This window comes from Castor canadensis, chromosome 7 (assembly GCF_047511655.1).
Source record: "Castor canadensis chromosome 7, mCasCan1.hap1v2, whole genome shotgun sequence".
Classification (NCBI taxonomy): Eukaryota; Metazoa; Chordata; class Mammalia; order Rodentia; family Castoridae; genus Castor; species Castor canadensis.
Window position 1 is genome coordinate 150,984,050 of NC_133392.1, and position 20,529 is coordinate 151,004,578.

Consider the following 20,529-nt stretch of genomic DNA (forward strand, 5'->3'; position numbering starts at 1 on the left):
GGGACAGGACAGGAAGATGTACTAGAGGTCCTTCAAGCCACATGACTGCCCTGGAGACACAGCAGGTCCTGAGGTGTCACTGTAGCCCCACTCCTCTGCCCCAGTCTGGCCCCTAGCCTGCCCTCCTCAGAGCCCCACCCTGCCCTGTCTGGCCCAGGGACCCTCACTCTGGCTGCTGCCCAACTTTGTTCCTGGCCTCCTCCTGGGCCCCTGTGGCTGGGCCCGAGGCCAGAGCTGAAGCCGCAGACACAACAATCTAGCTCCAGCCTGGTCTCCAGCCAGAGGCCGTGATGGGCTGCAGGGCTGCCCTGGAGGGCCAGGAAAGGGAAGGGGCTTCAGCAGGCAGAGACTGTCCTGTTACTACCAGGGCTTCCTAACTCAGGCAGACAGACAGATAAGACACACGCACACATGTGTGCATGCAGGTAGATAAAAATATGCCCCAGACATACATCTAACATGCATAGCCACTCATCTGGCTATTCAGAGACACAAAACAGGCCCAGGCACCACCTGTGGGCCAGGAACTTATATGCATCGTTTCTATGTGACAGTTCCTGGTCCAGACTCGTACAGAGGGGGAAGATGAGAATCAGACAGCAGACTGGCCCAAGGCCAAACGTGAGCCCATGTCTGGCAGGCTGAAACCCAAGCCTTTTTTCCTACAGCCTAGTAGAAAGGAGACTGAGTGGACTTGCACAAGCTCCTGTAGAAAGAGGCTCAGGCTGCCACCAGGGGGCTGAAGAAGTTTCCTCCCCCACCGACCCTTGGTTCCTGCCCACCTGGCTGGCCCGAAGCTGGCTCTCAGTGGCCTGCAGACTTCTCTCCAGTGCAGCCACCTGGTCCAGTGTGGCCCTGCGCTCTCGTTCGCTGCGCCGCACACTCTCTTCCTGCAAGGCCAGCTCCGCCTGGGCCCCGCTCAGACGCCCGTCCACACTGCGCCGGGCTACAGCCACCACCCGGTCCCATCAGACATGGCACAGTCCTGAGACCTGAGCCAGGCCACAGAGACCTGGCCCGCCTGTCTGTGCCCCAATAGTCTGCAGGTCTAGACCCACGATGGGGTTAACCAGAGAGGGTCCTCTGGAGGAGGAGGCCCAGAGTCACGTCACAGGCCAGGGCAGGGACACAGGAGTGCCAGGCCAGTCCCCCAGCTACCCACCTCAGCTGGTAGGAACAAGAGTAGAGCAGGGACCCTGAGGGTCAGACTCACCTTCCTCACTCTCAGCCACTGCCTTCTGCAGCTGCCTGGCCCGTGAGGTTGCACTGTCCCTCTCAGCCTCCATCTCAGCCAGCTGTCGACTCAGGGTACTAGTCTGGACCCGAAGTTCATCCTACAGTCCCAACATGGAGGAAAGGGAAGACCTCTTCTCTACTGATCTGCAGCCCCTCCATGGCCCAGGGCCACCAGGCTCTCCCTACAACCCCTCACACTCAGCCTCACCCGCTCTCGCTGAGCACTCCGCAGCTCCTGCAGGAAGTCTCGAAGGGCCCCCCGCACTGCCTCTGGGTCTAGGTCTGGAGGTGCAGGGAAGGTGGCAGGTCCTGGAGACGGTGGCTGGGACCCAGGGCTGCACTCCAAGGGGCTGGGGCTGCTGAGTCCTTCCCTGTTTCCTGAAAGAGAAGACACACTCAGGGACAAGGGAGCCTCTGGACTGTGGCACCCCACTCGCCCTGTTTCTGCAGGACCCACTACATACAAGCTTCCCTCACACAAACTGGACCACCTCACCCTCTTGCTTAAAACCCTTTGCAGACCCCACAGCACCCCCAATCAAGCCCATGTCTGCCTAGCTTAAAAGCCTATTGCCCATCTTCCCATCATGCTCAGCTCCAGTATTCTAGAACATTCCGTTTCAGCCTTAGAGGCTTCACACATGCTACTCCCTCTTCTGGTTTCTGTGCTGAGCCCATCCCACTCTCCTGGTGTCTGGTGTCTGTCTCCCTACCCAACATGCTACCAGGAGAGCTGGGTTTGCAGCTCTCCTGTCCACCATTGTGTTCCCAGGGCCCAGGCCATGCATGGGCACTATCAACTCCATCTGTGCCAGGGACACACCTCATTTCATTCTCACAATGACTCCCCCATAGGCAAGAGCCAATTTGCTCCCTTCACAGGCAAGGCGGACTCAGAGCAGTTAAGCACTTCTTCAACCCCAAATCTGGGAAATTTCAGAACCGGCCTTTGAACCTAGGCAGGCTGGTTCCCCAGGGATAAACCTTGACCCCTACTTGGGAGATGATGGGCCACAGGGAGCACAGACAGCACAATCCCTGCAGGACAACATCAGAATTTTAGGATGGGGGGGGGTGCCATTAGCATTCTCTTGCCTCCAAGTGACAACAAGATTGCCCAGCAAAAGCATCACCACCCAAAGGGCCCAGAGAGAAGGACCTGGGAGCCTCCATGTGGGAAGAGCCCATCTGTTGGGGTATAAAGCCAGCACCCTCTAGTGGTTTGCAAGGGGCTACTGGAGCAGGCCCTTTGTCCTGGCTAGCTACCCTAGCATGCTGTCCACTCCTCTGGTCACAAGATAGGGTGCTTCCATTCAGGACCTTCCCACACTTGTCCTCACTCCACCCCAGGAGCCCTCCAACAATCCCACCTCCTCAGCAAGGTGCTCACTGTTCTCCCCAGATCAGTCCTACCCCCCCCCTTGCCTTTAATCTAAACCTTTTGCATTTTTTTGTGACAAACTACATATTTTGTGTGCCATTTGGGAGTGGGGGGCTATTGGGGTTTGAACTCAGGGCTTCATGCTTACTAAGCAGGTGCTCTATCGCTTCAGCCACACCTCCGGTCCAAAATGTGACATTTGAACTTTTTTTTTGAGACAGGATCTTGCTATCTAAGTGGCCTTGAACTCTCAAGATCCTCCTGACTCAGCCTCCCAAGTGCTGGGATTACAGGCATGAGTACCTAGTCTTAACATTTTTTTTTTGGTGTACTGGGGTTTGAGTTCAGAGTCTTGTGCTTACTAGGCAGGCACTCTCCCACTTGAGCCATGCCCCCGGCCAACTATTTTAAAGGGAACAATTTAGTGGCATGAATTACGTTCACACTGCTGTGTACCCTTTACCATTTGTCCCCAAATCTTTTCCACCGCACCTGTTAGGGTTATTTCCCTAACTTCCTACATTAAACTCCTTAACCCCAGTACCTCAGGACATCCCTAATTTCAAAAAAGAGTCATTATAGATATGACTAGTTAGGATGAGGTCAAACTGGAATGGATTGGGTCCAGAATTCCTGTGATTACTGTCCTTATAAAAAGGGGAAATGACACAGACATGCACACGAGCATGGAGCTACAGGGCCACAAGCCAAGGAGTGCTCTGAGCCAGGAGGCCTGGAACAGATCCCTCCCCAGCGCCTTCAGAGGGGACATGGCCCTGGGACCCCTTCACCTTGGACTTCTAGCGTCTAGGACAGTCAGACACGAGTTACGGTTGGTTAAGCCGTAAGTCTGTGATAGTTGGCCCTCTGTACCTGAGCGCTCCATGCCCGGACTTAACCAACTGCTCATGAGGAACATTCAACAAACTGCAGCTGCAATGACCCTGTGTGGACCTCTGTCTTGTCATTATTCTCTGAACAGCAGAGCGGAACAACTACTTGCATGGTGTCTGCATTGCACTCCGTAGTGCATGCAGAGTAGCTGAGAGTGTCTAATGATCTTGAGCAGGCTTGCATTTTGCCTGCCCATTGCTGCAGCAGCCCTGTCCACATCAGACGGCCCCAAACAGAAACTAATTCTAAGGCAACAGCTTTCAAAAACCCCTCCCCCAGCCTCAGTAACCTCCAGTCTACGTTGTCTCTAGGAATTTGCTGTTCTAGAAACTCTGTATAAGTGGATCATACTACATTTGCCATTTCTGACTGACTTGTTTCCATTAACATAAAGTTGTCTAGGTCAGCTGGGTGCCAGTAGCTCAGGCCTGTAATCCCATCTACCCACGAGGCAGAGATCAGGAGGATCGAGGTTCAAAGCCAGCTAAGCTAATAGTTTGCAAGACCCTATCTCAAAAAACAAAAAAAAAAATCACAGAAAGGGCTGGTGGAGTGGCTCAGTGTAGGCCTTGAGTTCAAACATCAGTACCGCAAAAACAAAAAAGTTATCAAGGTTTATCATTCCTTTTTTGTTTTTGCGACTGGGTTTGAACTTAGGACTTTGAGTTTGAAAAGCAGGTACTCTACCACTCAAGTCACACCTTCAGTCCACTTTGCTCTGGTTATTTAGAGATGGGGGTCCAAACTATTTGCCTGGGCTGGCCTTGAATTGCAATCCTCTCAGTCTCAACCTCCCAAGTAGCCAGGAGCCATAAGCCATATAGTGCCCAGCTCAGAATGCCATTTCTATTAGAGGCTGAATAAAACTCCATTGGATGGACGTATTACTGTGGGTTCATCCATCTATTGAACATTTAGGATGGGGCCACCTTTTGGCCATTGTGAATAATGCTGCAATGAACTCTGCTGTACAAATATCTGTTCAAGTCTGTGCTCAATTCTTTTGGGTATAGACCAGCGCTGGGTCTTACGGCAATTCTATTTTCAGTTTCTTGAGGAACTGCTGAGCTATTTTGCACATGGCTGCATCAATCAACAAAGTTCCTTGCCTCATTTTTCCTATTTCCAACCCTGGCCACCACCCAATACCGTCTGCGTCTCATTCATGCATCACGGCTGTCACCTGCTATTCCCATATCATAGTGCAATGAGTTCTGTGAAAGCACACGTGTGTCGGGATTGTTTCCCGCTCCATCCCCAGAGCTTAAACCTTACTCATCACATACTAGGTACTAGATAAGTACTGAGTAACTGAATAAAGGCATGTGATCCCGGAAAGGGCTCAGGCTGCCCTGCCTGTCTAGGGTAGATTTCAGGATCAAAGGCCTGGTGTGGAGAGCTGTGAAGCCAGGATGGGAGGCCGAAGAGAGAGCAGGAATGAAAAAGGAGGCAGGGCATTAAAACCCTCTTCCCACTGACAAAGCAACCTAAGGAGCTCTCATCTCAGAGGAGCAGAGGAGCCTCAGCGAGGGGGCGGGACGGGGGGGGGCATGGAGGGGCGTGGCCTATCGGAGGGCGGGGCAACCTTGGCCTCATTGAAGGGCTGCAGCAGGACTTTGACGTGGGCGTGGCCTGCACAAGCCCCGCCCACTCCCGGCCCCAGGCCGCTCACCTCCAGCCGGGGCGTCTGGGGCGGGGGAGGCGGGTGCGGGCCGCGGGGCGGGGCTGGGCGCGCGGCCGATGCCCAGGCCCCGGCGCAGGGCGGAGCGCAGGCCGCTGAGCTGGACCTCGGCGGCGCGCCGCTGCGCCTCCACGCGGGCCAGCTCGGCCTCCAGGCCCTGCGCCCGGCCCTCGGCCGCGCTCAGCCGCAGTCCCAGCTCCGCGGCCTCCGCCCGCGCCGCCTCCAGCTTCAGCTCCAGCCCGCGGGCGAGGTCCAGCTGCTTCTTCTCAGCGCCCCGCGCCTCCTCCAGGGAGCTCTGCAGGCCTCGCTCTCGAGCCCGGAACTCGCCCTCTTGTTCCTGAATCTTCCGCCGGGATCCCTGGAGCTGAGGCAAAGCCGGGAGGTGAGGGTCGCAAGGCCTTCCCCAACCCAGCAGTCCACCTTTCTGGTGCCCACCACCCCAAGTGACCGCACCTGTCCCTAAGTGGGCTCTACCCTAGCAGGCACCGGGTACACGGAGTTCCATGGGAGGAACTCAGAATTTCTTTTTTACCTTTCCTTCTGTATATAAGTCTTGTTCCCAGATAATTAGTAATAGCTAATATTTACATAGGACTTGCCAGTGCCAGGCACTAGTACTTTCAAAAAAAAAAAAAATCTTTATAATAAAAGTGACAAACAGAGAAGTTAGGTAACTTATCTGAGGCCAGACAGCTGGTGCGCTGCAGACCAAGGATTCAAAGTCAGGCACTCAGTGGAGCACCTGTGCCTCACACCTGTAATCCTAGCTACTTGAGAAGCTGAGATCTGAAGAACAGAGGGTGAGGCAAACCCAGGCAAAAACAGTCAGCAAGACCCCATCTTAACCAATAGCTGGGTGCAGTGGCATGCCCTGTTGGAGGCTGAGACTGGGAGGATGGAGGTTCCAGACCAGCCCAGGCAAAAGAGCTGGAAAGACCCCATCTTAAGAGAAAAAAGCTGGGTGTGATAAACAAGTCCGTCATCCCAGAGACAGTGGGAAGCATAAAACTGTAGAATCGTGGTCCAGGGCAATCTGGGCATAAAAGGAAATCCTATCTCCAACATAACCTTGAGATGTGGCTCAAGTGGTAAAACACCAAAAAAAAAAAAAAAAGCTAGGCACTCTAACACCAGGGGTTTTTTGTTTTGTTTATTTCTTTGTTTTGTGGTACTGGGGTTTGAACTCAGGGCCTACACCTTGAGCCACTCCACCAGCCCTTTCTTGTGAAGGGAGTTTTCAAGATAGGGTCTCTCAAACTATTTGCCCAGGCTGGCTTCGAACTGTGATCCTCCTGATCTCTGCCTCCTGAGCAGCTAGGATTACAGGTGTAGCGTCACCCAGCATCGCCCTCCCTTTTTGTGCCTGCACACATTAAGCTCACAGTTCTTTTGATTGTTGTAATTCTTATAACTGGAGTAGGTAGGTACAAGCACAAGTCCTAGAGAGTGGGCTCTCTCCTGCTTCCCCATGGAGGGAGGAGGGAAGCACACAGTGCAGCCCACTACCTCCCCGAGTCCCCACCCCCCGCAGGCAGCCCACCCATCTCCCCACTTACCTCCTGCCGTAAGGTCTCCAGGCTGGCCTCACCCTTCACCAGCCTCTGCCGGAGGCCAAGGGCCTCCCGTCGGCTCTCCTTTTCAGCTCGCTCACCCAAAGCCAGGCGGCCCTGAAGCTCTGCCAGCTCCCGGCCCAGCCTGGCGTTGTCACTGTCCAGCATCTTCATCTGGGAGAGAGCAGGAGCAGCAGGCAGGTCAGCTGTGCCCATGCTCCGCCAGGGACACTCAGGACCCAATGGCCTAGGGACATGTGCACCGACCACCACTCCAAACACACTTCGAGCCCGACCAAGGTGAGCTCACCTGGCTTAGGCCACACTAGGCACCTGGCACCAATGGCCTGTGTGCTATGAGTCCATGGGCTCCAAACTGCCTCTTGCCAGGACAGAGGAGGGAAGGTTGAGCCCTTATCAGACCTGGAGCTCCACAGGGCAGGAGACACAGGTCCCTGGGCCACCTTTCACCTCTACAAGGACGAATGGCTTGTTTTGGAGTGTTTACTATGTGTCCAGCTCTTGTAAGCACTTCTCTTACAATTCACTTAATCCTCCTATGACCCTATACTGTACAGGTACTCACATGATCCCTGTTTAACAGGCTCAGAGAGTTGGGGTGACTTGCTCAAGGTCACATGGTCCACAAACAGCAGACTGGGATTTGATCTCAGACAGGTAGAATGTGAAGATGTGTTCCAAGCCTGTGTCCCCATGGGGACAGGTGAGGGTGATGTCTACCTACCCCCAGTGCTGCAGTGAAGCAACAGGAGATCGTCCCATAATTCACAAACACCCAGCAAAAGCCTTGCACACAAATGTCAGTTCCTTCCGGAGACTGCTATGGCCTGAAGGGACCTGGGTGGGGGCTGTGGTGGGAGGTAGAAAGGACAGTGGTACCTATCTCTGGATAGCACATGCCATCTCTAGTGGGGCCGAGTGTAGGAGCTGAGTAAGGCTGCTTCCTATTCCTTGGGTCTTCTAGGATGCAAAGCCTGAGCCTGTGTAAGGGCCCAGTATATAGCAGGTGATTATTCAATGAGTCTGTAGTTGATGAGTTAGGTGCTATCTAGTTCAGAGCCAGTAAACTGTAGCCTGAAGGCCAGGACAAGGATGGTTCTTACATTCTTAAATAGTGGGAAATGGTTCATTATTAATTAATTTTTTTTTTCAGTGCTGGGCATGGAACCTAGAGCCTGGTGCATGTTAGGCAAACACTGCCACCAAGCCACATCCCCAGCCCCTTAGGGCTACTTTCTTACTGCACAGCAAGTAGTGAGGAGTGGTGACAGACACCTGAGGCCCAGAAGGCTGAAAATATTTACCTTTTGATTCTTTATAACAAAGTTTGCTAGCTCCTGACCTAGCTCATTAGGCCTGCTCCTTTTGCTGCTCACAGACTCCTTTAGGACTGGACAAGAGAGCCAGGCATGGTGGTGCCTGTAATCCCAGCACTAAAGGAGGATGAGGCAGGAGTGTGGGCACAGACGTGCCTAGACTTCTGCATAGGTTCAAGGATGGTCTCCCCTAAACCCATCCATTAATACCAAGGTCAAGTAAAAGTCTCATTACAGTTCAAAGCTCTGCTTCTACATGCAGGACAACTGGACTCAGGAAAGGCGTGCTATTGGTTCAGGGACTCACAGAAGCCCAGAGGAGTACCTGCCGCCGGAGCTCCTGCAGCTCCCGCCGAGCCTCCAGCCTGGAGCGTTCCACCTCCTGCAGCCCGGCCCGCAGCTCCACCGCCTCCTTGCCCATAGCTGCCCGAGCCTCTTCCAGGAGTGCCAGCTTTTGCTCCTTGTCCTCGTTGGCAAGCTTCAGGCTGGAGGGGGAGAGGGTAGAGGCTACCCTGGGTCCTGGGAAGAGTTGTCTGCAGCTCTAGGCAAAAGGCTCTTCCCCTGCTTCCTGGCCTGAGTCTAGCAGATTGTGGTCCCAAGAGTTGCCTATCAACGTGGTCAACTCCTACCCACACCTATGGGGCAGGTTCCCGGCAGGGAGAGGTACCATGACTCAGGAGGGGGCCTGGTTCCCAGGGTGATGAGAGCAAGTGGAGTCCAAGTGTGTACCCAATGTTGCCCACCACCACCCCAAAAACGACCCACATGTGGGGCTGTGGAGGGGACCAGATGATGCTCAACTGTACAATTGCCCCAGAGACTTGGGGAGAGTCTCTGTGAGAGGTCAGTGCTTGGTGAAGGCCCCTGAGCCAGTCCCCCACATCCCTCACCTAATGCGCTCGCTCTCAGCCTTCTTCACAGCAGCCCGTAGCTCCTCATTGGAGCGCCGCAGGGCCTCGCGCTCCTTGGCACCCTCACTAAGGCTCCGCCGCAGCTCCCCGGCCTCCTGGCGCTGGGCCTCATGGCCCTCCTGACTATCCCGCACCTTGCGCTGTGCCTCCAGCAGCTCCCGCCGCAGCCCATCACGGGTGTCCTCCAGCAGGCGTAGCTGAGTCCGGAGCTCTTCTGCCTGTGAGCACAAGTCGGGTCAGGGTCCCCCTCAAGCTGGGCCTTGCTGGGGATGGGCAATGCCCCATGTCCATCCCTGGCACCTGTCTCATCTCTCTGTGGAAACTCTGAACCCAGGCTGTGAGTTATGATTTGGGACAAGGCATGCTGGTGTTAGCAGTGCCTGGGCCTGAAATCCTAAGTGATGACACCAAAAGCCAAGGACCCCACTTGCTCCTCCTTGAGGCCCTGCCCCCACGTTTGCCTTGCACACAACAGGTGCTTTATGAATGGTTGTTGCCTCCTGAATTAGCTGTTTATCTGTCCTCAATGCAGGGAGAAATCTTACACCCTTCAGAGGCCCCACGGGACTAGATTGCCAGCAGGCTCAGGGTAGACTCAGCGTGGGCTACCCAGAGAGTTGCTGGCTCACCTCCCGCAGGCAGGCCTCCCGCTGCCGGCCCAGGTCTCGGGCCTGTTCATGCAGTCTTTTCACCTCCTGGGTATGCGCCCCAGCAGCCTCCTCCAGCTGGGCCCGAAGGTCCCGCAGCTCAGACATCAGGGTGTTCACAGTGCTCTGGGGCAGATGTGCTCTTCAGACGTGGTCCTGAAGTAACCCTCATCCTGTCCCCCACGGCTCCCAGCCTACCAACTGAACTGTCACTTTCAGCTTCAAGCGCAGTCCCTCCCTTCGGTCTGCCAGACCCTGTTCCATTAGTGCCTAGTGAGTACTGTCCCGTGCAGCTGGCCTCTCCCTCAGATTACTGGGCTCCCTAGGGCAGAGCTGTACCATCTCCCTTGGAAAAGGACCCAAAAGGAAGGACTGAACCTCCCCCCACAGCCTGGAGGCAGGCCTAGGCCTCTCCCTTGGACAGGCTCCTCTAGGCCCAGGCGTGCACCCCACCCAGGTGGGGCCCAGCTGCCCGGCCTGCTCTACCCGGTCTTGCTCCTGCCGGCTCTGGGCATCTCGCTTCTGCCGCTCCATCTCCAGAGAGATGGCAGCCAGGCTGTGCCGTGTTCCCATCAACTTCTCTGACAGTGCTGTCTTCTCAGACTCCTTCAGGGACAAGGCCTAGATAAAGGCAAGGAACACAGGGCTCAGTGGCTTGAGTGGCCATCATCGGTGGACCCAGGGCAAAGATGCACACTTCTCTGCTGCCTGCCACAGGGTTCAACAGTACCAAGAGCCCTGGACCTGGACCTGACTTAGAGATCTAACCTGCCACAGCCCTGAGGTAGAATCTTTCATTATTTTACTTTATTTAATTATTTTTTGAGACAGTCTCTCACTATGTAGTCCAGGCTGACCTACACCTCAAGATCATCCTGCTTCAGCCTCCTCAGTGCTGGAATTATAGACATGAGCCACCATGCCCAGCCATTATTCACATTTTACAGATAAGGAAACAGGCTCAAAGGATATACAGAAGGTGAGACGAGATGGGTGCAGTCTGCCCTGCCTGCCTCCATTACTTTACTATGGTAAAGTCAGAATTAGTTATTGGGGGAGGGTCAGCTATGCCTGTGGGCATAGTGGGGACTGCACAGGGGCATCCATGAGGATGCTGGAGGAGAAAGAAGAATGCGGGACAGCCTTCCTGGTGTCATGGCTACTACACGCCAGGCATGGGCCTCGATGATGCTTCATGAGCCACCCCCCCCACCCCACCGCCACCGACTCCCTTGTGGGTGAGGAAATTGAGACCTGGAAGGGAAGCAGCCTGCTTCAGGGCTCCAAGCTGCTGGGTGGCTGAGTGAGGACAAGATGCAGGACAGGAGTCCTGGAGCTCAGTAGGCCACTCCGGCCCGCACCTGTTGCTTCTCGCTCTCGGCCAGAAGCAGGCCCTCATCCCGCTCCTGTTGCAGCGCAGCGATCTCCTCACTCAGCTCCTCCTTCTCAGCCTCCATCCTTGCCAGCAACTCCTCCCGCTCTTGCTGCAGCTGGCCCTGTAGCTGGGTCCGCTCCGCCTGCAGCTCGCGCCATGCCGCCTCCTGGGGGCCAGGTTCAGGCCATGTGACACATTAGGAGAGGCTTAGACACCCCTCACACTTCTCAGGGTTGCAAGGGTTCAGGAGCCCCACAACCAAGAGATAGGACAGGTGATAGGTTACCATAAGGTGGGGTAATGACCAGAACTGTGAAAGCACTAGGGAGCAGCTTCTGCCTGGGCTGGGGTCAGAGGCCAGGGAGAAAGAAGTCAGCCAGGTGAAGAGAGAAGAGAGAGAACCCAGGCCAGCAGCATAGCCCTGGAAAGGCCTGGAGGGAGAGCAGGCAATACATGGGGACAATGGGCCAGCACCACAAGCACAGCCAGGCCAGGTCAGGTCCTGAGCTATAAGGATTCTGAGGATGGGGGCCTCAAGCCAAGGTGAAAAGGAACAAGCTGAATTTTAGATCAGCGTCTGTCCAGACAGCAGTGGATCGGGGTCAGGGTAGGGTAGAGTGAGTGGGGTTGGCTGTGAGGGATGAAGGGGTCTGAGGCCCACAGTGAGAGAGGGCAGAGAGAAGAATACAGACTTGGAGACATTAATGAGGCCAAGCCAGGCTGGTCGAGGACTAGGTGTGTGGGGGGGGAGGGGAGGGAGGTATCACAGGAGACTGGCCCCTTGGGGGCTTGGTGGATGGGAAGGTAGAGCCCATGGGCAAAAAGCAGTCCACTTAGGGCGCTAAGGGCGGGTGCTGTCCCCTTGAACTTTGTGAAAGGCACACAATAGTGGCCCTTCTTTAAGTGCTATGCTGCCACCTGCTGGATACATGTGATAATATCTACCAGACTCCATGGAGACCAAGGAGAACCAGGGTCCCTTCTGGTCCTACAGCAGCAGCCTGTGCAGGCTGGGTGGCTCAGGGCCCTGTCCCAAGGGCCACTAAGAAAGCATCCCAGCACCATCCTAATAATTTAGAGAGCACTTACTAACAGCTAGTCACTATGTTCATCCCTTTATACAGTGGATTATCTCACCTCATCCCCCTAACACATCACACTAACCATCCCCATTTCTACAGATGGGGAAATGAAGGCATTTCACATTAGTGTGAAACCAAGATCAGACTCAAACTCAGGAAGCCAGTGTTCTAGTAACTTCCCTGGCCCCTTGCCTTTCTACTGTGCTCAGGTTCCAGAGAGTTCCTTCATATGCAGACAGCACGTCTTAGGAAACAAAAGTGCTTTTCTGCTACACACTATGTTGACCTTTCTCATATGTGACTATACACCCCTCGCATCGAGATCACCAGGGTTGGACCTAATTCAGGGCCTGGGAATTTGCATATTTCATAAGGACACCCCAACCCTATGGATGCTCCCAGGTGCCCCCAGGCTTCCATGGCAAACATAAAGTCCTGTTTCACAAATGTGGGGACTGAGGCAGAGCAAGGATGATTCCTCTGAGGGCACTGAGGAAACAGTAGCTCAGAGCCCTGCCCCCCTACACACACCACACACCCCGCCTGCTGAACCTTTTCACGCTGAAGTCGCTGCACGTCTTCCTGGTGGGCTGCCCGCTGCTCCCGCAGAGAGGCCTGAGCCTCCCGCTCAGCCTGCACCAGCTTCTGGGCCATCAGCTCCTTGTCCAAAGCTGCTTTCTCTTCAGTGGTTATCACCTGCTGTCGCAGGCCTGCCAGCTCCCCTGCACAACGACAAGGGATGGGGGAAAGGACAGGGCGGTGTTAAAACCTCCCCCCTCCCCACCCCCACCCCCCCCAACCCCCCCCCCCCCCCCCCGGGCCAGCAGAGCCGCATGGGCAAAATCTCACAGTGGAGAAGGCTTGCCTAGCACCTAGGCTATGATCCCTTGGAGAAGTGACTCACCCTCTCTGGGCCAGCTTTCCTATCTGCTGCACAGGCCCCCTTTCCTATCTGCTGCACAGGCCCCCTGGCTCTGTTCCCCCACTCTGCCTAGCTAGAATAGCATCAAGGGAGTAAGAAGGGCCCCACAAATGGGAAGGATGTAAAAAACGTAACAAGCCCATTACTGGCTGAGTGTTTACTACAGGATGGACACCTGTAACACTTCACTGACATCATTTCACTTCATCTTCATGACATGCCTACTTAGTTTATCCTCATCCTCATTTACAGATGAGGCTCAGAAATCAGGAGCCTCTCAAAGCTGCCCAGCTACATACAGAGTCTCCTTTAATGACTGAGCAGCATACACACATTCCCTTGAGTGTCAACACCTCAGCACTCACAGACAGGACAATATGGAAGGTAAGCCCCAGCTGGACCAGTGAAATACCATTCCCCTGGGGGAACCCACCAGTATTTCCCTTCCTGGTTCTGTCTGGCTCAAGTGGACACAGACAGGGAAATTAATTTCCATGACCCAAGAAGGTATTTAGTGTCTGGTGAGCAGGAAAAGCCTTAGCATAGAGAATGAGTTGGGAACACAGGGAAGTAAGGCTGGGATCCCGGGATGGAGAGAGTGGGAGGGAAAGCAGCTGATGACTCTGCAGGGAATCAGAACTCGCCACACACCCCAGTGACGAAGAAACAGTGGCTGCCAGTGACTGGGCCAGGCACAGTGCCAAGGCCTTCGCATGCTCTTCTCACCTCATCCTGACAATAGGCTTGGAAGTTGGGCATTGCCACCTATAATGTCAGGCGAAATTCTGTGACCCAGAGATGAAAGGGGCTTGTTCAGGCAGCTCAGGCCTGGAACCCAGGTCAGCCACACTCCTAGCTCAGGGTTCCCAACCTCTGAGAAGCCAAATCAACAGGTTGTCATCAGGGCTGAAACCTGGAGTCCCTCAGTCTCTCTTACCAGTCAGAGTCTCCTTGGCCAGCAGCAGGGCTTGTCCATCGGCTTCCAGCTGCTCCCGGCGGGCCTCGAGCTGGGCCAGCTGCCTCTGCACCTCGAATAGGCTGCTTTCCAAGGCTTCCTTCTCCAACCTGCAGTGCCCACAGACCCTGAGGCCTAGGGACTCAGCCTCCTTGGCCCCAGGAAACTATGGCTCTCAGGGCGTGGCCAGCGTGGGACCTGGGCCAGCCTACCTGCCAGGTCTGGCCCTGGCTCCCTGGGGAAGGCTGAGCCTGAGTTAGGCTGTGTTGGCAAGCTGGGCTCCTAAGTAACTTTACCACCTAAGGGCTAAGCCAGGGTGTGGCTGGCCATGATGTGGCCCCAGGCAGACCCACAGGGACTGGGTAGAGCCCAAGGCCTTACCGCAGGTGTGCGGCCTCCTCTGATAGGGTCCGTCCTTCACGCTCTGCTGCCGCCAGCTGCACAGCCAGGCCAGCCCGTTCCCTGGCCAGTGCCTCCTTCTCCCTGGTTGCTCGCTCCAGGGCCTCCACCTGCCTCTGGGACTCATGCTGGGCCTGTTCCAGCTCCTGCTCCCGACTGTTCAGCTGCCGAGAGAGCTGGCCCCACCCAGGGACTGAGCAGAATAACCCAGAATCCCCAGACCTGCTCACCAACTCAGGGTCTAGCCTGGCCCTGGTCTGGCCTGGCCTGGCAGGCAAGAGGCCGGGGTTTGAGCCCAGGCTCTGCCCTGGTGTGCTTCCTATGGAACAAATCACAGTTTTTTCTAGACCTGCAGTGCTTACAAGTGCAAAAATAAGGGCTTCTCTCCCTCAGCTTTGGGAGTCACTGAGCCCTCTCCTCACCCCAACACTTTCAGAGAACCTGGAATATAAAACAGACCAAGGGAGCGGTTCTGCAGATGGCGGGGTGGCAAGCTGTAGCTGCTCCCTGTGCCCTGTGCTCCATTTCCTATGTACCCAGCCCCCCAGGACTGAGCCTGCATAATAGCCACTGGACCCTGACGCCCCAAGATCCCTTCCAAATGTACTGTCCCAAAGGTCCGATTCCAATTCTACAAGCCCCCACCTATTTCCATATGCTCCCTCTGTGCAGCTTAGGGCTGGCGTATCCTCTACTAAGTTGTTACACAGGTTTTCTCACATGTTCATCAAGAATAACCTAACCATGTGTGCTAAGATCTCTGGCCCCAAATTACAGATGGGTGACTAAGGCATGGGGAAGTGGGGCAGCTTGTTCAAGGGCCTTAGCTAGTGGAGGTGAGTCTGTGACTGCCCCCAAAAGAGGACAGGACGCAGGAGGTTTGGTGCCTGGACTCCTCCCCAGCCCTCTGCCCCACATGTGCATGGGACTCAGCCTACCTGGGCCAGCTGCTCCTGAAGCTGGCTGCGTTCCCTGCGCAGCGTGGGGAGCTGCTGTTCCAGTGCCTCCCGGGCCTGCTCAGCCACGTGCAGGGAGCCCTCAAGGCTCTGCCGCTCCACCTCCTGCTCCAGCCGCAGCTGCTCCAGTCGCTCCTGCTCCTCCAGTGCCAAAGTGGCCTCGTGCTCTGCCTGCTGCTGCCGACCCAGCAGGGCTGCCTTTTCCTCCTCCAACTGGAGGTGGGGAAGGTGGGGGTGAGCAGGGGGTCCCTCCCAGGACCAGGAATGTCTCCTCCACCCTCCCAGTGAGCATGCCCAGCCAGCTCCTCCACAGAGGAAGGGGCAGCACCCTTGAGTGTGGGGCACTAGGGAGGAGAAGCAGGGCTCACAGACCTTGCTTCTCTGTATGTGAAAGAAAACAATCAAAGACAAAGATTGAGAGACAGGAGAGGCAGATTCTAAGGCAGAAAGACACAGGGTGTGGGGTCCCCGATGCCTCAGTGAGGTCTCCTGGGCAAGGAGGACAGGTGGCCAGAGGTGGGCCCATGGTGCACAGCATACCCGGGCAACAAGGCGGTTCAGCTCCAGCTTGTCCTGGGCAAGGCTCTCATTGAGGGCACCAAGCTTGGACAAGGAGTCTCGCAAGGAAACCTCCTCTGCCCTCAACTTGGTCATGGAGAGCTCGAGCTCCACGCGACTGGACTCAGCCTGCAGGGTGGGGACAGGGCAGTGAAAATCAGTCAGGCAGAGAGACACAGGGTGAGTGGGAAGAGACAGGACTTGACATGGAGAGAAAGACCCTCCAAGATGGGGCAGGGAGACTAGAGGGAAATGTGACATGAGTCAAGAAAGATCCCTGCACAGGGTAGCCCATAAGGCCGTCTTAAAGGAGCTGCACACCACAGAGCTGCTCAAGACAGCAGTGCAGGGCAGGGCCAGAGGTCAGAGGGGACCCCAAGTAGGGCACAGGGGTCTAGGACGCTGCAGGAGTGGGGCACACACTGCTAAGGACTCTCAGGACCCTGGCCCCAACTCTCACAGACCCAGATGGGACTTGACACCAAGGACCTATGTCCAGAGATGGGACGGAATGACCCTGAGCTCCAGGCACTGGATGACTGAGCTCCAGGCACTGGCCTCAAAAGCATCTGGAAAAGCAAGGACATGGCCATTTACAGAGGTCAATCCACTTACGGCCAGGATCAGAGGTCAGTCTGTAGCTCAAGTCAAAGGTTAGCCTATGTGCAGAGGAAGGGGTCAGTCTGTGAACAGGCCAGGTATCATCCTGAAATCAGGACCGGTCTGTGGCCAGTGGGAAGGCTTGGGGCCCAGATCAGGGGCAGGTCTGTGGCTGTGTGATAACCAGGGACCTACCTTGGTCAGTGCCTCAGCCACCTCAGCCTTTTCAGCCTGCAGCATGTCCCGTTGCAGTGTGGCACAGCTCAGCGCTTCCCTCACCTCCACCAGCTCCTTCACCAGCCCGGAGCGCTTCACCTCCAGCTGCTCCAACTGTCTGTGGCTGTGGGACAGAGGATAGGTGGTGTCCCATGTCACTTCCCTGCCCTGACCCTCCAACAGCTTGCAGGATGTTGGGCTGGAGCCTGAAGGAAAGAGCCTCATCCCTAAGTATAACCGAGTGCACCACCTCTTAGATCTGTGGCTCTGGGCATCAGTGTTCACATCTGAAAAATGGAGCAGCACCTGCCTTGTGGAATACACACTGCCTGTACAGGAGGCACTCCAAATTCTGCCTGACACATCTCCCCAAGGGTCTCCAGAACCAAGAAAGCACTAACCCTTACCACAAAGCACTAAACATCATCATCATCAGGTATGTCTCAAAGAGATAAATAGTGCAGGTTCAAACACTGACTCTTCTACTAACTGTGTGCCCTGGGGCAAGTTTCATGATCTCTCTGTGCCTCAATTTATAAAACGGACATAATACCTTCTACATCAAAGAGTTATCCTGAGGGTTAAATGAGAAAATCTAACTGCTTAAAATGGTTTCTGACAGTATTACTGTAAAATGACTTAATTTAAATTTTAAAAATATGACTATTATTTCGTTGCTGATGTTCCTATCATTCAAGCCCTACCTCCTACTGTTTTTTGTTTATTTTTTCTGTTTTTGTTTTTTTGCAGTACTGGAGCTTGAACTCAAGGTCTATACCTTGAGCCACTACCCCAGCCCTGTGTGTGTGTGTGTGTGTGTGTGTGTGTGTGTGTGTGTGTGTGTGTGTTAGGTATTTTTGAGATAGGGTCTCATGAACTATTTGCCCAGGCTGGCTTCAAACTGCGATCGTCCTGATCTCTGCCTCCTGAGTAGCTACGATTACAGGAGTGAGCCACTGGTACCTGGCTCCTACCAGTTTTCTAATCTCAGAGACTGTTTCGCAGAGTGGGGCTGATTCAAAGACCTGCATCAGAATGGTACTGGAGGCTGCCTCCAGATTGCAGACTAGCCAGCTTGGGCCAGGAAACCTGGATACTCCCTGGCCCCAGGGATGCTGTCAGAAGCCCAAGGTACACTGGAAGGGCCCTGGCAGTCAGGCAAAGAGAAGCCCACCTGCGCTCCAGCTCCCTGTGTGCCCGGCTGCTGTCCTGCGTCGTGTCCTCATGCTCTTCCTCCAGCAAGTCTCGCTGGCGTCTCAGCTCCTCGTGAGCAACCTGTAGCTTCTCTAGCTCCTGGCGCAGGTCCTCAGCCTGCTGATGGGCCACCTGCAGACTGTGGGCCAGGCTGCCCTTCTCCCTGCAGGACAAGGGCAACTCTGGGGCTGTGCTCCCCAGGGAAAATGGTTGGGTGGCCAAAGGCCATATTCTACATCCTCCAAGGCACTTGCCTCCAGGAAGCATTTGTTCCCCGTTGGGCCACAGCTGAATCTCACCCACACCTCCCAGCAGAAGGAGCCTTCCTTTTCTTCTCCCAGCCTACCCATTTTTCAGGCCAAGTAGAATGGATGGAGGTGCTGACATTACCTGCCATCACCTCACCAGGTAGAAGAGGCCAGAGTAGGCTCCAGGGACACACAGGCAGTCTTGCTACCAGTTCTGCTGGCCCTGTGGCCAGGAAGTGCCCCTCCAATATCCACCACCTTTGACTCTGGGAAGGCCGAGAGAGGTGGGTCTGTTCCAATGCAGAGTAGGCAGTACATGGCAGCCACAGCAGGAAATGGGGGAGGCAGAAACTGGGAACCCCAAAGGCTTGCAGAGAGCTGCCATCTTCCCCAAACCCTGTAGTCTGTAACATCTCCTTCCAAGCCAGCTGGAGTTTCTGGCTCAAGTTTGGCTACCCCCTTTTACTCGGAGTGACAACCCCTAAGTATACTAGATACCAAAGCCAGCAGTGGGCAAGATGAAACTCACAATATGCTATTAAGTTAAAATAGTAGAATGAAAAACAGAATGCTTTGCTGTGACCATAACTACTTAAAAAGCCTGTCTCCAGACCAGGTATGGTGGTGCACCCCTGAAAATAATATTAGTTATTCAGGAGGTGGAGATCAAGAACATGGTATTTCAAGGCCACCTTGGGCAAAAAATTAGGGAGACTCCCATCTCAAACAAAAAGCTGGAGGTGGCGGTTCACACCTATAATCCAAGGTACCCAGGAGGCACAGGTAGGAGTGTCATGGTCCAGGCCGGTCCTGAGCAAAAAGTGTGATACTCTTTCCAAAAAATAACCAAAGCAAAAAAAAAAAAAAAAAAAAGCTGGGGGTGTGGCTCAAGGGACAGAGCACCTGTCTAGCAAGCACAAGGACCTGAGTCAAATTCCAGTCTGCCAAATAAATATATAAATAAATAGCCAGGCACTGGTGGCTCATGCCTGTAATCCTAGCTACTCAGAAGCAAGAGATCAAGAGGAACGCAGTTCAAAGCCAGCCCAGGCAAATAGTTTGCAAGACCCTTTCTCATAAAACCCTATCACAAAAAAGGGCTAGTGGAGTGGCTCAAGGTGAAAGTCCTGAGTTCAAGCCCCAATACTGCAAAAATAAATAGCCCATCTCCTTCATCCAAGTTCCAGTGCCCACCTTGCTGCTCTGTACAGTGAGTTTCAAATTGCAGGAATCTGAAAGAAAAACTCACATGTGTTGAAATAACACAGTGAAGCACTTGGCAAACGACTGGGCACATAACAGGTGTTCTTCTGTACCTATTGTGCTGCCTCACTGGCAGAAGTGGATAGAAGACAAAACCAGTGCCCCCAGTGGGTTAGGAAGGGCATGTGAGGCTGTTGAGGGCCCCATTTGATTTCCCTTCTGTTTTTCAAACTTTTGGTTAAACATTTCCATTTAGGAAGAGGAAAAAAAAAAAGCAACAAAAAAGTCAAAAACAATCAGGTAGATGAGAGGTGGGTAACTTCTTGACTGAAAAAGCTCCAAGAAGGCCGAGAATGTGGCTCAGGGGCAGAGCGCTTTCTTAATATGTGCTAGGTCCTGGGTTCCATCCCCAGCACAAGAAACAAAACAAATGGGCTGGTGGATTGGCTCAAGTGGCAGAGTGCCTGCAAGCATGAGGCCCTGAGTTCAAACCCCACTACTGAAAAAAACCCTCCAGGAAACAATCTAGAACAGGGATCTCAACATATTCCTCTGGGACTCTGGCATGTCCTATAGATGTGTAGCTCTGGAGCACTTGACATGTGGCTGGTGTGACCGAGGCTCAGAATTTTTACTTTCTTGAAGTTTTAAATTTTTTTTTTTTTGATAGTTCTGGGTATTGAACCCAGGGCCTCCAGCATGCTAGGCAAGTACTCTACCACTTGAGCTATGTCCCCAGTCCTTAATTTAAGTTTTTATGGGTACACATGGCTAGCGGTGACATATCAGAGCACAGTCACATGCTTAAAGCCTTGGGGGCCCTTGGGGCAGACACGGATTTACTGATTCACCCGCCATCATCCCTGACGTCCTGCACACCTGCTCAGGAGGTCATTGGCGCTCTGCAGACGCTGGGCCTCACGCTGAGCATCTTCTTGGGCCTGGGTGGCACCATCCATCTTGTCCCGAAGGAGCTGCAGCTGCTCCTCTAGGGCACGCCGCTCACCCTCACTGTCACTAACCTGCTTCCGCAGGGTGCCCAGCAGGTCCTGGCTTGCCTCATAGCGGCCACGCATGTCCTGGGGCATAGAGGTCACTGAGTTTGGGGGAGCCCACCTACTCTCTGCTAGTTCTACAGGGCTGGGCCTGGCCTGGGCAGGAGAGGATTCCGCTCTCCTGCTCTA

At 54.5% G+C, this 20,529-nt stretch overlaps 1 protein-coding gene across 4 annotated transcripts in view; it reads right to left on the bottom strand.

Moving 5' to 3' along the window:
* Positions 1–20,529, bottom strand: part of Crocc (ciliary rootlet coiled-coil, rootletin) — a 44,855-nt gene that overhangs the window by 5,144 nt on the left and 19,182 nt on the right. For all 4 annotated transcript variants that reach the window (XM_074081217.1, XM_074081218.1, XM_020168854.2 and 1 more), the window contains exons 13-30: positions 20,225–20,424; positions 17,875–18,057; positions 16,680–16,824; positions 15,867–16,013; positions 15,309–15,539; positions 14,353–14,546; positions 13,954–14,081; positions 12,647–12,816; positions 10,999–11,178; positions 10,124–10,258; positions 9,620–9,763; positions 8,970–9,208; positions 8,405–8,564; positions 6,749–6,916; positions 5,184–5,556; positions 1,445–1,614; positions 1,214–1,334; positions 783–946 (exon numbers count right to left, since the gene is read on the bottom strand). In XM_074081217.1, the coding sequence (XP_073937318.1) occupies positions 783–946; positions 1,214–1,334; positions 1,445–1,614; positions 5,184–5,556; positions 6,749–6,916; positions 8,405–8,564; positions 8,970–9,208; positions 9,620–9,763; positions 10,124–10,258; positions 10,999–11,178; positions 12,647–12,816; positions 13,954–14,081; positions 14,353–14,546; positions 15,309–15,539; positions 15,867–16,013; positions 16,680–16,824; positions 17,875–18,057; positions 20,225–20,424 (3,252 nt within the window). The remainder of the gene's footprint in view (positions 1–782; positions 947–1,213; positions 1,335–1,444; positions 1,615–5,183; positions 5,557–6,748; positions 6,917–8,404; positions 8,565–8,969; positions 9,209–9,619; positions 9,764–10,123; positions 10,259–10,998; positions 11,179–12,646; positions 12,817–13,953; positions 14,082–14,352; positions 14,547–15,308; positions 15,540–15,866; positions 16,014–16,679; positions 16,825–17,874; positions 18,058–20,224; positions 20,425–20,529) is intronic.